General features: G+C 36.4%; 1 protein-coding gene across 1 annotated transcript in view; it reads left to right on the forward strand.

Annotated features, from left to right (window-relative positions):
* The window catches only part of pip5k1bb (phosphatidylinositol-4-phosphate 5-kinase, type I, beta b), a 41,428-nt gene that overhangs the window by 4,217 nt on the left and 19,658 nt on the right, over positions 1-17,553 (forward strand). The window contains exons 2-5 of the mRNA XM_084389533.1: positions 11,233-11,342; positions 11,565-11,633; positions 13,144-13,274; positions 15,615-15,732. Coding sequence (XP_084245659.1) covers positions 11,565-11,633; positions 13,144-13,274; positions 15,615-15,732 — 318 coding nt within the window. The 5' untranslated portion in view covers positions 11,233-11,342. The remainder of the gene's footprint in view (positions 1-11,232; positions 11,343-11,564; positions 11,634-13,143; positions 13,275-15,614; positions 15,733-17,553) is intronic.

Raw genomic sequence — 17,553 nt, forward strand, 5'->3', positions numbered from 1 at the left:
GAATTATATAATTGTTTTCTCTGTTTACATTTTTTACCTATTATATTTTTGCAGTTCTGTTTAGTGACGCAAATTGTGCAGAAATTATACGCTCCATCCTTAATCTATCAATTTGGGTTTTTTTTTGTGTTTCAGAAAATAATTTTCCAAAAATGAAAATGAGAATGAACAAATAATGACAATTTTTTGTTGTTTTTCTGAAATATTCCATTAAAGTCACCATGAAACAGAAGTTCCCTACTGCGATGTATATTAGAGTGAAACTCTATCCATGGACTTGATTTTGTCCGTGAGGAATTGATTGGATGGTTGTGGTTTTCTATTGGTCGATCTCAGGTGACTCACAGGTTGTCCCACCAGTAAACACATCATCAGAGAAGAGAAAAGATGTCGCTGCAAGAGGGAGGGGAAGTTATTTTAATGAAAGATTTTGAGGGCACATTAATTAAAATAAAATAAAGATGTGCACGGATAAATAATTTATATTAAATACATACTGCAACATTCAATAAAACAAATAAGAATTTTGATTTCATGGTGACTTTAATACTCAGGTTTTGAATGAATGTGAGAATCCCTAATTGCCTGTGCAAGCACCACTATGACTTAGTTAAAAGTGCACAGTGATTACTCAGACTACAGTGGGAGGGCAACCCCACCCTGTCATGGAAAGCCTGTCAATGAGCTTGTTGTATAGTGATTGGCTACTTTATGTGTAGGACTGAACCAACATTCTCACATTTAGTGTTAAATGTCAGACAGCAGTGCATGTTAACTGTTTGGAGGCATTGTGGGGGAGAGACGAACAGAACTGCAGGCGATGTTGTTGATCTCACAGGTTTCATAACAACAATGGAATCTAGACATGTATATCCTGTTCTTTTGATTTTCAAAAAAAGCATCAATCGCCTCCAATGGCAACGTGTCCCCCACCAGGCAGCAACAGGCTCCTGGAAAGGCTCTTATTGTCAAATAGTACAGTCTGAGGGAGTTATTAGTCCCCTGCATGGTAGGGGTTGGTCATGGGACCTTTTGTTTTAGTTACCATGTTATGTCTTATGATCAAGTTCAAACATCTCATATACCATACGCCTTTCTATAAGCAAATAGCCCCTAACAACCTGAGAGAACTTAATGTAATATGCAGAGGAAATTAAATTTTCCACACCTAAAGTGTTTGGTCTTACTTCGGTATCTGGACTCATATGACCAACATTATTAATTTAAAATACCTCCTGGGATTTTACATCATGTTAGACATTCTTGACATTTTTTATCACAAATAAAAACAACAATAAATGTAATCATTTTTATTTAATATTATTTTATTAAGATAAAAGTGTTCTATTTTAATTGCTAAATGTATTCAATTATATATATATATATATATATATATATATATATAAAGTCATTATTTCTATCACAATCTATCACAGATTCACCTGATTGGGAAACATAAATTGATTTTAATGTTTTTGAAAGAAGTCTCTTTTGCGCACCAAGGCTGCATTCATTTTGATTAAAATGACAGCAAAATCAGTAATATTGTGCGATATTATTACAATTTAAAATAACTGTTTTATATTCAAATATATTTGAAACTGTAATTTATTTCCATTATGGCAAAGCTGAATTTCCACATCATTACACCAGTCTTCAGTGTCACATGATCCTTCAGAAACCATCCTGATATGCTGATTTGATGCTCAAGAAACATTTATCATTATTATCACTGTTGAAAACAGTTGTGCTGCTTAATATCTTTGTGGAAAGTATGATACATTTTATAGGACTCTTTGATGAATAGAAAGTTCAAAAGAACATAATTTATTTGAAATAGAAATCTTTTGTAACATTATAAATGTCTATACGGTCACTTCTGATCAATGTGTCCTTGCTGAATAAAATTATTCATTTCTTTCAAAATCATCAAAATCAATATAATCTTTCTGACCCCAAGCTTTTGAATGGTAGTGTATTGACTGTCACTGCAGAAGTCTCATGTAATGGTTATGGCCATTTGTGCTGATTCAACTTAACTTAAATGATCACAGAGGTCATTTAATTCCATGACTTCTTCACAACTTCCTGTCTGCAACATGCAATGACTTAACAGGCACAGTAAAGGGAAGGGCATAATGGCTTTCTTATCACAGGTCTGGACCTCAGCCAGAGTGAGGGTGGAACAGCGGGTCCAACTCCATCCTGGGTACACCATTATCAGATAGCAGTGATAAAAGTGCATAAAGAGGCTTATTATGTGCCTGTAGTAGACCTCTACCTTCCATATCTTTCAGTTATGCCTCATTGACTTTCAAAACAGTTTTATCCCTGGAGAGTTAAGTGAATAATTATTCTTTCTTTTTTCTTAAAAAAAAAAAAAAAAGAGGATCACTCTTATGTTTGTGTTTCAGGGCAGACTACACATGATGCCCTGTATGTGTCTGATTTTTCTAAAAAGAACTGGCTCATACGAGTCATTAGTTCATTATTCAGACTACTGGTTGCGCTGCATGGTTTTGATTCACTTAAAATGACTGATTCATAAGAGTAATTCATTCTGGAATCGGCATACACGGGATGCACTGTGTGCGTTTGATTCACTAAAAAGAACTGGTTCATATTGGTTCATTTTAAAATCAGATACTGGTTGTGTTTAACTCCAGTTTTAGACATACACTTGCAAACTTCCTTAAGCATTTCCCCTTGGGGAGGACCTCCGTTGCAACATAGTTGAGTAGATATTGCAGAAAACTCTATGCTCATTGTATGCGGAAAGTGTTATCAAATATGTACACAAATGCGATTCTTTGTTCCCAAATTCAATTAGGACACAGGGAGAATTCCAAACTCATTTTTGCACCCAAAACATAGTGGACGCCATTTGTAGGGGCGTTCCAAAGGAAAGTGAACAACTGAATTCTTTCACGAAGGGCCCTTCACAAGTCCGTTAGCAAAGGGAATATGCAATGGTCACTTCAAGGAAGTAATTTAATCTTTTATGGTCATGTGACCCAAGGTGACAAGTCCTCCTAATCTAGATATGGCGCGAGAGTTGGAGTTAACGTATAAACAGAATAATTCAAGTTGTTTTGTTTTGCTGTGATATATTACACACATTTTCGTCATGCATTTCATACTAAATTCTTAAAAGTTTAATAGATAAGAAATGTTGCTTTACATGTTTAATGCTTAACTTATAAAGTTAAGAGCAGATCGGGAACACACACACACATTAAGCATGTTTTTAAAACTTAATTATAAATGGACATTTATTTGTATCATATTAGCTGCAATAATAAGATACTCCCATTGTCACTGCCTAGCTTTGTCGCGGTAAAATTCCATGTGAAGCTTATGAGGAAATTTAATGGTCCTTCATTGCTCCCTTCACCAAATGCTTTCCAAGGCTCTGCCCTTCGGAGTGAGTAGGGCTTAGGGATGCTTTGAGTTTGCCCACAGTGTACCACTTCAGGTTGGATGGCATCGCACAGACATTAACTTTAGCTTATTTGCCCTCTTGAGTACTGCAACCCTTGTGTAAATGCTTGGGTAAATTATGTTGATGGCCTCTCTCAAGCTGTTTATTTTCTCTCGTTTGACTTTCACAGCAAATCAAATGTCCTTGCTGCGAGTCGAGTCTTTCAGCAGTTAGTTTGCTTGATCACCTGGCTCAAGTTGAACTCGTTCAGAATAGTAAATAGAAATGTAGCCTGAATGTCATCCCTTTCGTGTACTCTTTGCTCCTTCTCTTTATCTTGCACTTCCTCCTCCCGACACTCCCCTGCTGCTCCTCAGAGGTCTTAAGATAAGCTCCACAACACAGCTGAATTAAATAGAATTTTCTTTTTGCTGAGAGGAGAGAGAGAGAACTGGAAATGATGGGTTATCGCCTAATATCACGAGTTGGATTCACACCAGTGTTATTTTAGTTACATTGAGATACATTATAGTGTTTTTTTTATTAAAGGTCCTGTTCTTCGTGATCCCATTTTTCAAACTTTAGTTAGTGTGTAATGTTGCTGTTAGAGCATAAATAATACCTGTAAAATTATAAAGCTCAAAGTTCAATGCCAAGCGAGATATTTTATTTAACAGAAGTCCCCTTTCAAAGCATACAGCGAACGGGCGGTTTGGACTACATCCCTCTACTTCCTGCTTTAATGATGTCACTAGAACAGTTTTTTGACTAACCTCCGCCCACAGGAATACACAAAAAAAGGGGGCGTGGTCTTGTTGCGCTCCCACGGAGAAGAGGAAGAGTTGCGTTTGTAGAGTGTGTTTGTCGCCATGTCGTCGAGACGCTGTTATTTTCATATAATAACACTGAGCGCATGCATCTCCACGTTATGGTAAGAGGCGTGACCTTTCCGGGCAACGTGCGCTAAGCTGCTGTCGAATCACAACACAGGAACCGCTGGCACAATCAGAACTCGTTACGTATTTCTGAAGGAGGGACTTCATAGAACAAGGAAGTTATCAGCCCGTTTTTAGGACAGTGAAAACAGCGGTATACAGATAAGTAAATTGTGTGAAAAATACTGTGTTTTTTTACACGCGAAACATGAACACATGTTATATTGCACACTGTAAACACAATCAAAGCTTCAAAAACACAGGAAAAACGGGACCTTTAATATTTTTAATTAGTTTACATTTTTTTGTTGTCCTTTTTTCCTTTTAATTTTTAGCCATTTTTTTTTCATTTGTATTAGTTCTGTCGTGACAACTCTTGGAGAGATTGGTACGGTAATAGAGATTGGCATGGTAATGGAAATGGCAATGTTAATGTGTTTGGTCTTGGCGGAATAGATCTGCTACACTGCTGCTGCTGCAGAGCATACAGAGACTTGCTAGTGCAATACATTCAGAGACATGCTGCTGCTGCACATGTAACATAACCCCCATAGCAGATCTATACAGGTGGAGCTGGGGAAGGTGGAGGATTTCTGAAAGCGCGCTGCTGGCTGCTAACAACAACACTACCGGTATTTGTTTGAATGTTGAGCCGCAGCTCATTGGCCGCTGATGCAACAACAACCAATCAGCTGTACGATCTATATAGATAATGATGTGATCGTTACCAAATGATTTTAAGCCCTATCAGCCTGCAGCCTTCTAGAGTTTCATGCCAGAACTAGGTATTTTATTGTTTTTTTAAAGGTCTACATTGTTTATATTAATTTTTATTTCAGTTTTAGTTATTTTCGTACATAAAGCTCAAAGAAAATTAGATATGTTTTGTATTTGTTTTTATTCAAAAAAAATTTTAGTTAACTAGAATAACCCTGATTAAAACATCACGTGAAGACCACCAATTTTTTACACATTTAGATGTTTGATTCTTTATGCATCTGTTATCATCTTGTTTATGAATTGCTTGTCAAGTCACATATATTTCTATAGTGTTTTATACAATAAAGATTGTTTCAAAGCAGCATCACAGTAATAAACAAGAAAACAACTGTTAATATTTGGCAAAATTCATCAGTTTTGAAATAACTTCAATGCCTTTTTTAGTCTTCTCTCATTCATTTGCCTGGGGGGAAAAAAGTCAGCTTTGGATTTTATCTGGATTTTGTGTATCTTTTTTTGTTGCTTTTTTTAAAGGAAAAGGAAAGAAAAATACTTTTTGTAAAATTAGCCAAATCTCTTTTGGATATTTCTCTTTGGTTTAGCATATGCCTCCCTACTGACTTTATCTGTACAGCAATAATTAGTAATTATATCTTCACTGTTCAAAGCTGTGCACAATGCAAAGCTGTGCATATTGTCCTACAAATTCTTCTAAAATGCCTTTAATAGCATAATATCCAATTACAGCTTTTAGCGGTAAACTTCACACAGTACACTAAGCCAGTTATGTAATCACTGTCACTGTATCCAATTAGCAAACTGAAGAAAGAACCTCCAGTCAGAACAAAGAGTGCATACAGTGAGGCCTGTGCCGTGTTGGATACGGCCCTAATCCTGTTCTCTAAGCCCTCAATTAAAATGATCGGAAATGGAATTTTGACCCCCAATAATTCTTTGGAACTGTTAAAAAGTTAAAAAGTTAGGTTTCCACTTCAAAATGCTTCATGGATGCTTTATGGCATCCTCTCTGTCAATTCACTGATTGCATGGAAACGATTTGGTGTTTCAAAAAGCTTTTGATAGTGTTTGATCAGTATGGTCTGAAAAGTATTTTACCCAAATTTGGGGTGAGAGCTGTACGAAGGAAGTTTCCACTATCAGCATAGTTAATCGTTATCATCATAGTTCAGCGAGTCAGTGTTTCCCCATAGTTCCTCATAGTTCCAACGAACATCGCAAAGTTTTGTGGTTGGTGCGGAAGCTTTCGACCTGTGGTTAAAAGCATAATTTCTTGTTTGCATGACATGTGGACCTAATAAATCCTTATCTTCTTGAGCAAAACAAACACGTTGACATTCAGTACAATCTATTTCAATTACGTCTTTTAGTTTCTCAAGAGATTTAAACCGCCGTTTTTGAAGAGTGTGCATGCATGTGCGTGCTCTAGTATGAAGGAGCCTATGATTAAATATGAAAAATGAGAATTAGTCATAATTTATAGCAAAAATTCTGGAAAAGTAAGATCTCAAAACGTATTATAGTAATAAGAAGTTATTACTGTATGCCCTCACCTGCGTGACATCATTAACCAACGTGGCTGAATGACAAACATTTTTGCGACAATACTTTTTTGTGAAATAGTCGTGACTAGCGAGTTGAATTCTTCAACAATGCATCGTTCTATGGTATTTAAGCAGCGTATTTACGTCGTTGTATGGGAAACGCACCCAAGAGCGTTACTGATAGACTGGGAAAAGAGGTGCTGCAACAATGTAAAAATATGTGAAAAATAATGTGTTTTTTGAACATTCAAGCTTTAAACCTATTCCGAAAACAAAAACAAGACTCTGTAAAAGGGCATAATATTGGCTCTTTAATGAATCTGAGGTAAAAAGAATTTGTATTATGTTCTTTAAAACTCATGTGCCATTCTCAGTTAAAAATCTAAAAGCTAAAATGTACTTTAATGGTAAATGGCTCTAGAGGTTTTGAGAGAATGACCCCATAATGTTGACTCTCTTCAATCACTTTCCCTAAATTGATTGTGTTTATTACCAGACAAATCAGTCTGAATATTCAGGGTGTCGTGTGCCCCTCGGTGCCTGCGGGTGGATACAGTACAGCCACTGTTTACAAGCACAGACCCTGGACTCATAGCAACCACAAAGAGAAGAACGACGAGAAGAAGAGATAGATAAAGGGAGAGAGCGAAAGTGAGGATAGGTTTTTAAAGTGTTATGGTGATAGAAACTTAAGTGTTTTCTGTTCTCTGTCCTCTTAATATCTGGCACATGGTCACATATCTTTAATACCTTTAAAGGGCACTTGCCTCTTCTGAGAGCCCTTCATAATCCGTGTCTTTTCCACTGTCAGTGCCACATAATTTGTTTGTGCTTCTTACAATGAGACTATTGTTCTTAACTAAATAATAGAATAATGTCATATGCTGCATGTTAAACATTAAGTTTTATGTTTCAAGGGAGTATGAGGATCGTGGGGCTTGCAGTTTGGACAGACTCTGCCCTGGGCTTGTTAACAGGTTAAAGGTGGAATGTAATACCGTATAACTTTCTAGATATTTACGTAAACCATATGTTGAGATTGACCATAACTTGCATTAGATGCTTTGCTAAATACAAATTATATTTGTTTAGCCATTTCTCAGACTGTTAAATATTGACTTGTGTATCAATAAATCATCTTATATTGACACTGCTTATATAATAATTTGGCTTTATTATAAAAGCAGTTATTCAAGTATATTCATAGACACAAGACTGTTCAAAAGTCTGGGGTCAGTACGATTTTCTTTTTAAATAGTAATTTTATTTAGCAAGGATTAATGAAATTGATCAATTAAAAAAAGACAGGCAAGACATTTATAATAAAGTAAATGAGCACCAAATCAGCGTATCAGAATGATTTCTGAAGGATCATGTGACACTGAAGACTGGCGTAATGATGCTGAAAATTAAGCTTTACCGTCACAGGAATAAATTAGATTGTTAAAATAGAAAACTAATATTTTAATTTGTAGTGATATTTCATATTACTGTATTTTTAATCGAATAAATGCAGCCTTGGAGAGAATAAAATGTACTGACCCTAAACTTTTTAACGATGGGTAACATGAGTTGACATAAAATGTTTTAAAAATGTATTCTTTTATTTATAATAATCCACAAGAGGCAACAACACACCCCTTAACTATGGTTAAATCGCTCTACTGCATGACAGAGCGAAGTGCATAAGTGCTTTATTTGATCTTAATGTTCCATGATGCATCTGGCTAGCGATCGTATATTTAAATACTGCTCCATGAGTAAGCTTTGTGATGTATGATGTGACCTTTTCTAAGTGTAACATATTTTATAGCCTCTATGTTGATTGTTGGTCAGTGCAGCTTACGCATTATTGACAATAAGGTTAATGACACAAGGAGGAGGTTGTGTTTTTGCATGAACTCAACTGGGATGGATTGTTTCACTCGAAGTGGATTGTGTAATAGATCTGGATTGCAGTCTTAGGTCGAACTGACATGCAGGTGTTAGACGCTTCTCAGACAGCAGCTGGTTATCAGGAGCAAACATTCACACTTTCGCTGGGTTTTACCCGTTTTCCCTCTCTGCAGACCCACTGATATAAACGTGCTGGCACAGAGCGAATGGCACTTTAGACTCACAGGCTGCTCTTGACTCTGAATAAGGGCTCGGTCTCACAGTTTGTTTATGCAGACGGTCTGAAAGACCATTATTCCTCATTTACACAGACTGTGAGGCCCTGCACTCTGTCTGCTGACTTTACGACGCACCGTTTATTCAGTGCTGTGGCTGCAAACACACACTTAGGTGGTCACAAGATCAACTTAAAAACATTCTGCATTGTCTCGATGAGAATGCCTGAAATCAATCTTTCACTGAGGGTGAAGTGTGTAGTTTCTGCACCTCTAGCTTTACAAACAGAATTGCAAAGATTAACCAAAGTTAAAGTCAGTTCAACCTAGACGATCAATAATGCACAATAAAATATTTTTTAATATTTTCAGAAAAAATATTGTGTAAAAACGATGTTTCATGCGTTCAAACGTTTGGGGTCGGTAAGATTTTTAAATGTTTTTGAAAGAAGTCTTTCATTTCACCTAAAAATGAAAATTCTGTCATCATTTACTCACCCTCATGTCGTTCCAAATCCATAAGACTTTACGAATTGACCATATGAATTGAGCAGTTTAGTCCAAATTTTTTGAAGAGACTCGATCACTTTATATGTTGAACAGATTTAATTTAGACTTTAATTCACATATTAAGTCTGAGATTCATCATCTCACACATCAGTTGTGGTAAACAGAAGCTCAAGCATGTTCGCTTGTGTGAGAACCAATGAGGTTCATTCTCGCGTTACGCAGCACGTTTGAGCTTCAACAAGAACCAATGAGGTTTGTTCTCGCATGTCAGGCAGGTTCGGTTGAGCTTCTATATGTTCTCTGATCAGTGTTTATATTCAATGTTTAGGTATTATCAACTGGCCAGAATTTTGAGATCGCAGTAGACGTGAAGGACTATAATGCGTTAAGAGCTCGCCCAAGTACTGCGGAGCTAAACCATTTAGTGCTTTGTAAGTAGTCAGCAATATTTTAAAATTTATAAGTTGTTTAATAGGGAGCCAATGCAGTGTTGACAGAACGGGGCTAATACGGTCATACTTTCTGGTTCTAGTGAGAACTCTAGCTGCTGCGGTTTGGACCAACTGTAGTTTGTTTATTAAGCGTGCAGGGCAACCACCCATAAGAGCATTACAATAATCTATCCTTGGGGTCATGAACGCATGAACTAACTGTTCCGCATTTTTCATTGAAAGCATATGTCATAATTTAGATATATTTGATGGGTATAAGATGGAAGAATGTGGTTTTACAGATGCTAGAAACGTGGCTTTCAAATGAAAGATTGGTATCAAAGAGCACACCCAGGTTCCTAACCGACGACGAAGACTTGACAGAGCAGCCATCAATTGTTAGACAGTATTCTTGGTTAATACGTGCAGATACGTGCACTCCCATACACAAAAGAAATATATTTTCAAAATATATTTTTGGAATATATGCAAATATTTGAAATTGGCCGAATAAATATATTTTAGTTAAATATATGTAATATATATGTTCATATATGTTTTAACTTTTGCAAATTGTTTCATTTGAAATATATTTTGAAATTTAAAAAGTTAACATTTTCACAAACAAACAACACATTTTCAATTCATTTTTTATATAGACCACTTCAGCTGTGGATGTGGGCATGGGAGAGCAGTGCTCTACCACTTCCCCCACCCACATTTTTCCTCCTGGTCGGGGGATCAAACCGGCAACCCTTCGGTTACAAGCCCGAAGCCCTAACCAGTAGGCCACGGCTTCCCCTTTACTGACTTTATTGGCCTAAAATGACAATTTTATGTTTTTTACCCTATTTTTACAGAATTGAATACAGTTATTTAATAGTGTGTGTATGCAGTGTTAGACACTGAGTTCTATCTATTGTTTAAGTGCACTTCACTGTTGGAGTGTCACTGTTAGACTTGCATCATAAATATTGTGCATATTTTCAATATTTAAATGACTTCAGGAAAGATGTCAATAAAACAACAATAAATCTAATAATTGCACGTTAGGTACGTGCCACCTAATATGGCCTAATAGTCCTAGGAAAGCAACTATCTGTCATTTTACATTGCAGTCATTTAAATGTAAGTACAGTATTTATTATAGCTGTGTGTCATAATACAGTAGTGAAATATGGTAGCCTACTGTTGTGTATAGGGGAAAAGGTAGAGGAATTACTATGATCAAAATACATTTTCGACCCTTCTTTAGCAAGCTAAACATTTTATGACCATATATTTTGTCATATATTTTACATTACATGTTATAAATGTAAATATATTTCACACTTAACATCATATATTTTTGTTATATTTCAGAATATATTTCAAAATGATAAATATAAGTGAACAACAATGCAAATATATTTCAATGTATTTGGAATATATGCCACATATATTTTTGACACTTTAAAATATATTTCAAATTTTTTTTTTTTCTGTATGGGCTGTCATACTAACTAGAACATTCCCCTTCCCTTCCCATCCTCTGGTTGACAGGACGAACGTCAATTCTGAGCCAGACCTCTGCTTTCCACACGGTCCACATGACTGAGCCATGCAGCAGCGCTGAACAGCAGACCAACACCTGTGTTCTTGGTTAAAACAAGGTAAACCCTAATTGCGTCATACTTTATTAGCAGAGCCACACATGTACTGCATTTACAAGCCACTCAATTACTCTGGCAGGATATCCTGTGGTCTGTGTCAGGCTCCTTTGCAAATCTGATGGTTTACGGCTGGACACGGCCTGAGGACATTATTTACATAAACTCAGCTAATGGCTGTATACTAGTCTTGTGTAACTTTTAACTCTTTATTGCTTCATGTAGATGTCATCAGCCAATGAGAATGGAGTCAGCGGGTCTAGCATTAACAGTAGAGAGAAAACATACAAAAAGGTAAATTGGTTTTCATTATTGTTTTCTTTATATCTACAATATTTTGTTTTCATGGAGAACCCATTATTATAAAAATTACATTTTTGTATTTAAAAAGCACAGTTTTTTAATTGTCTATTATTTTTCAGTTGTATAGGATGTATGCATTTTTTTTTTACATTTGATTGATTTATAAATATTAACCACAATAGCTCCTTGTCAATGATGTTGTTTACACCTAATATATAGATCAGTAGATCTACAGTAGACTAAAGCCTTCGCAAAAGTAAAAGTAAATTAAAATGAGCAAGAAGCAAGAGGCTGTTTTTTATGGATGTCAATGGAGGAGAGCTGAATAAACCGCTTTTGTTAGGAAATAATTAATCATTTAATGAATCGACAGCCCATCGGCTAATCTTCAACATGTTTGCTCTTAAACATTAATTTAGGATTGATCTATTTTTAGAGTTTCAAGGCTGTATGTGATTGGTTATCAAGGCATACGTAATCAAAGTTAGCTGTTACGTTTTTTCCAATCGTAGAGCCACGGACCCTCATATCTCCCAAAAATAAGACCATCTCTGCTCAGAATCATGCAGTCAGTGTGAAATGTGTTTTGACTGGAAATTATATCGCAGACGACATACAGCCAATGAGAGATACAGGGCTAGGTAAAGTTCAGGGGGATGAGTCATAGACCTGCAAAAGAATATCAGCAAGCATGGCTTCTGCAAGCAACCATTCTCTCCTTCATATTCTTCTTTTTTTTCTTTTTCACTGCAAATCAGCGCACAGACACCTTGGATCACAAGCTTTTGCGTGCATCATTTTAACAAGAAATTCAGTCGCAAGAGTTCGGTTGTGAAAAGTAATTCTCTGTGATTCTTCCTATTGAAACGTTGTGTAATGTGTGACCCCGTCGCCAATCCGCCGTGCAATGTGCACACAGCAGCAACTAAATGGCACCCTAGACAGTAGTGTGAGAAGAACAGTGATCCGACGACTTTGAAAAACATACAGCGTGTACCCGGCATAACCCATTTGTATATAAAACAAAAACTAAAACTCACTTGTGATTGAATTTTCCAAGGCAGGGCCTCAGAATTCATGAATATGTACATTTGTGTTTCGCTGCATGTTGATAAAACACAGAAAAAGATCAACAAATTGTCCGCCAACACCTCTGTTCAGTGAAGAATGAGCTACTTTTTTCCATTCACGTTTGTCCAATGACGAGTTTGCCATGTTTATAATGTCCACCCTTCTAAATGTTGGTATCAACAGAGGCTCAATGAACTTTCCAAAATTCCAAGATTTTATGGTTTTGTTAGACCTTTTCATGTTATGGCTGATCTAATACTTCCAGTGAACCTTGCTCAAGAGTTTTGACCTGCACAAATGTCATTTGTTTAACCGAAGGAGATATATTTAGTCTGCATCTAAAAATGACCTCAATAAAGCCACATAAGAGCAGGTTTCACAATTACTCTATACTAATTTGTTTTGCTTTTTATTACCGATATTGTCTCAGACTACTTCATCTGCCCTGAAAGGAGCCATCCAGCTTGGCATTGGTTACACCGTGGGGAATCTGACCTCAAAACCTGACCGAGATGTGCTCATGCAGGACTTCTATGTGGTGGAGAGTGTGTTTTTACCCAGGTATGGACAGTCCATACATGTGCAGGACGCTGCCTGTGCATATTGCTATTTTGTCTATGTTGATGTCAAAGTGGTCTGGTCTTCTCAAATTCTCAAATACTGTATGTCGTTTGGGTCATCTGCTCTCCGTTTTTTTCCCTAAATAGGGAAATCTTAACATCAGTACATCTTGCAGTGATTAATCACACTCTAAAGAGAGTGTATCATGAGAACTAGGAACTTGAGCTCATGCTAAATCCTGCACAGTTGATTCTTGCACAAATGATTCCCAAAAGACCAATTTTAGTAAGCAGAGTATATACAAAATTCAAAAGGATGCCACTGATCCACTAGCCTGACTTCCTTATTTATAGAGTCTGATTCTCTCACTGGGGATTGCACTCCAGTTGCATGCGCTCGCCCTCAGTTTGAACCAATTCGACAGTCTGTGGTTGTGTACTACTTACAATATTTTGCATGTACTTTGTGATGAAGCAAAATTCTTTATGCAACGTTTGAATTCAAGTTTGCATACTGTGAATTATATACCTTATGCATAGAAGGAGTGTGCAACAAGTATTATTATCTGTATCTACAGTATATTGGGTATGATGACAAATTTATTTGTATTCGGTTAGAAGCAGAAGAGGACAAGTTGGTTAAAACTAAAAGAATTTAAACTTTAAAGCACGGTTATTATTCATACACTACCATTACCCAAACATTTACAGTCAGTAAGATTTTTGTAAGAAGTCTCTTATACTCACCAAGGCTGCATTTATTTGATCAAAAATACAGTAAAACAGTAATATTTTGAAATATTATTCTCACATGATTAGTCACATGATCCTTCAGAAATAATTCTAACATGCTGATTTGCTGCTCATTTTTTTCAGGATTCCTTGATGAATAGAAAATTAAAAAAGAATTGAATGCATGCTGAATAAACATATTCATTTCTTTTTTTTTTTTATTATGCTTAACAAATGCAGGCTAGTACTGTATGTATACTCACATGCTTTAGATGCATTTGGAATGACAATTGAATAAAATTAAATGACAAGCTCATGATTCACATTACAGCAGTAATATTTTAAAAACACATAACTATTTCATTTTGTTATGGCTCTATTAGGCTTATCTATATAAGAAAAAAAAACGAAATAGAACATCACAGGCATTTTTCATAGAATGTAGATTATTATTAAACAGGGAATGCTCAGACTTTGATATTATTGGTGACCTTACAGGCATATCATTAAATTGTAATTTTATGTGTTGATTGAAATATTTGATGATATAATCAGTAATTAAAAAAAGAAAGATATTACTCAGAAGTATTTGTTATTCATTCTATTCATTTTATTAATTCTAAAGTCATTATTCATGCTTTTCAGGATAAGGTAATCAGGCACATCCAATACTACAAAAATAATAGTAATACATTAGTATGCTATTCTGAACATTGTCTGCATTGCAGACAGGCAGAGAGAAATGACTCATATGTCTATGAGACAGATTTGCACATGCTGAAGCCCCATTTTTCAGAGTTAGGTCCGTCGTCTGCCCCTCATCTGCCCGCTATTGTTTTGGTTCTTAGAGACGAGCTCTAATGCAGAGGTCAGTTGGACATTTTGTATTGGGTTACACAATGGGCACGGATTGGGGTTTATCCTTTAATAGTGGGACATCGTCTGCAACAGCTAATGCTCAGAACTTATTCAATTGCCCTGAAAAAACAACAACTCTCTAATCCACTTGTTATGTGGGATCACAGGCACTTTTTGTTTTGCGGTATTTTGAGTGATTATGACATCATCTGTCCATTTTAAATCACACGTTTAGCAATTATTCAAATGGGGTTAATCCAAATACTAATGACCTGCCTCATAATAAAAAAGGTGAAAAGTGGGTTACAGGATTTGTTTCCCCCAGGGCTTGCTTTCATTTCATAATGTGTAACTGATGTGGCTGACCCTGGTCTTTAGTTTGTGTAATCGTTAGTAGAGTAAGACTAGGACCTCCTTGTCCTCAGGCATTGGTTACTGTTGTGTGTCTCTGGAAAAGAGTACCTCTGGTGTTTACTGCTGGTGGGTCACATTGCAACAAGGACATGCTCAATGGGGCTCAGAAAGATCAAATGTGTCTCTGTTCCTTGGGCATAAAGAAGCATTTAGGTTGGGTAACAGTTTCTCACAATTTCTGGTCCTCTTACAGGATTATGTTTACTGAGAGAAACCAGATTCTGCCCAGAAGCCTCTTGTGTTAGGGAATGTGATGATCATTAATGAAACAAACAGTTGATTCAGATATACGCTTTGTTTATTGTGATACCTTAAGCAAATGCTTTCACTTTTGCAGTGAGGGAAGCAACCTGACTCCAGCGCATCATTATCCAGACTTCCGTTTCAAGACGTACGCACCACTGGCTTTCCGCTACTTCCGCGAGCTGTTCGGGATCAAGCCAGATGATTACTTGGTAAAACACAATTTTCAATTTTTCTTTATTGATTTTGGCTACTTTTTTTATTTTATTAAAGTCAACATGAAATACACCTGAATGAAATACACAACCGTTCAAAAGTTTGTAATATACACTGTACAAAAAAAGTACAAGTACAATCAACTTGGATGTTTAAGTAATTTCAGCTTAAATTACATTAAACGGACTTAAAAAAAAAAACTTTGTTGTCATAACTTATTGATCATATAATTTTTTACAGTGTATTTCAGTATATTTATAAGAATATTTCACAATATTTCTGTATTTCAATATATTTATAAGAATATTTCTGTTTTTACTGTGTTTTTGATTAAATAAATGCAGTCCTGGTGAACATAAGAAACTTAATTCAAAATAGAAACTTAAATCTTATTTTGAACTTTTCATCATTGCAAAGCATGAATGAACTGCTATGACTGTAATTAAATGCAATTTTCACCTCCTTATTAATGCCAAGATTATTACGTGTCCCATTCCCTAAAAGTTCCCTCTGTCTAAGCCATAACAAAGCATCTTTGTGTGAATTAAAGTTCAGTGCCTGCTTACATCAGGCGCCAGTAAGAGTGACCAAGAGCACTGCTGACCACTGATGAACTTTACCGCTGAATCTTGCCAACTGTGACTGGCAGGAACTCAGAATCTACGTCCTCATTTCTAAATTCCCAGCAGGGATTAGCGGTTCGGTTTGATGTGTTCTCGCTATGTAAGATGCGTCCTGGCACATTGCGATGAGGTGTTGGAGGTGTACGTTTCCCTGCACTGCAACACATCTCGCAGCCACTGCAGTGTCTCTGCAGCATCTCTGCAGCTCTCATGCAGTTTAATCTGCGTGTTTGTGTATGTGAGTCAGGGTGGATGATGCTGATTAGGCATATGATCTCAGTCAAGCTGTTAATTGCCTCCTCTGCACTTTGACATCTAATGGCCGGGTAATTAGCCCAGCAGAGCGGTATCAATCCCAGGTGCCTGATAGTCTGGTCTTCCCATGTAATTTATGAACCTGCACTATATCATCCTCTGTTATGAATCTATTGTGTGCCTCCTTGAGCTTGCATTGCACAAAAATGTTAATTATATAGTGTGTGCTATGCGGAAGCTGGGTTTTATGATGTCTCTAATGATAAGGGAATACCTTTTTACATAATACTATTCAAAACTACCTTTTTTACATTCTTTGATTTGCATAGGCGAATGGGAGTTCCTTATTTGCATTTACTATGGATACACTTAAGCATTCCATAAAATCTGCATGAATTGATCTAAGATGGAGTGAAATCTATTTAAGTTTAGAAGTTCTTGTAGCTCAACAGGTGAAGCATTGTGCTTGCAAAGACAAAGTTTTGGTTTCTATTCCCAGGAATACATACCAATAATAACATAACGCATTAAAAAGTTTGGGGTCAGTAAGAATTTTTGTTATTTTAAAAGAAGTCTCTTATGCTCACCAATACTACATTTAGGCCCTGTTTACCCCTGGTATTAAGATACGTTTTGGTCGATCGGATCTTAAGTGGACGACGCTAAATACAGGTGTAAACGGGGTCTAAAACTTTTTGAGCTACTTTCGATCACTTCCAGAGGTAGTCGAATACACATTCGACCGGATTGCTTTCATAGTGTACACACTACAAGTACTAGCGCGCTAGCCAGACGGGATTTAAACTTTGTCGACTGAAGACCCGAATTTGGTTTGAAGACGAAAAATGTACCAAGCACAATGCTCTCATTGTGGGATAGAGTATTCCATGCAGTGTGCTCTGTTGTATTTTGGCAAATAAAGTAGGTCAATCAGGTATA

This window comes from Rutilus rutilus (genome assembly GCF_951802725.1).
Source record: "Rutilus rutilus genome assembly, chromosome: 19".
NCBI lineage: Eukaryota > Metazoa > Chordata > Actinopteri > Cypriniformes > Leuciscidae > Rutilus > Rutilus rutilus.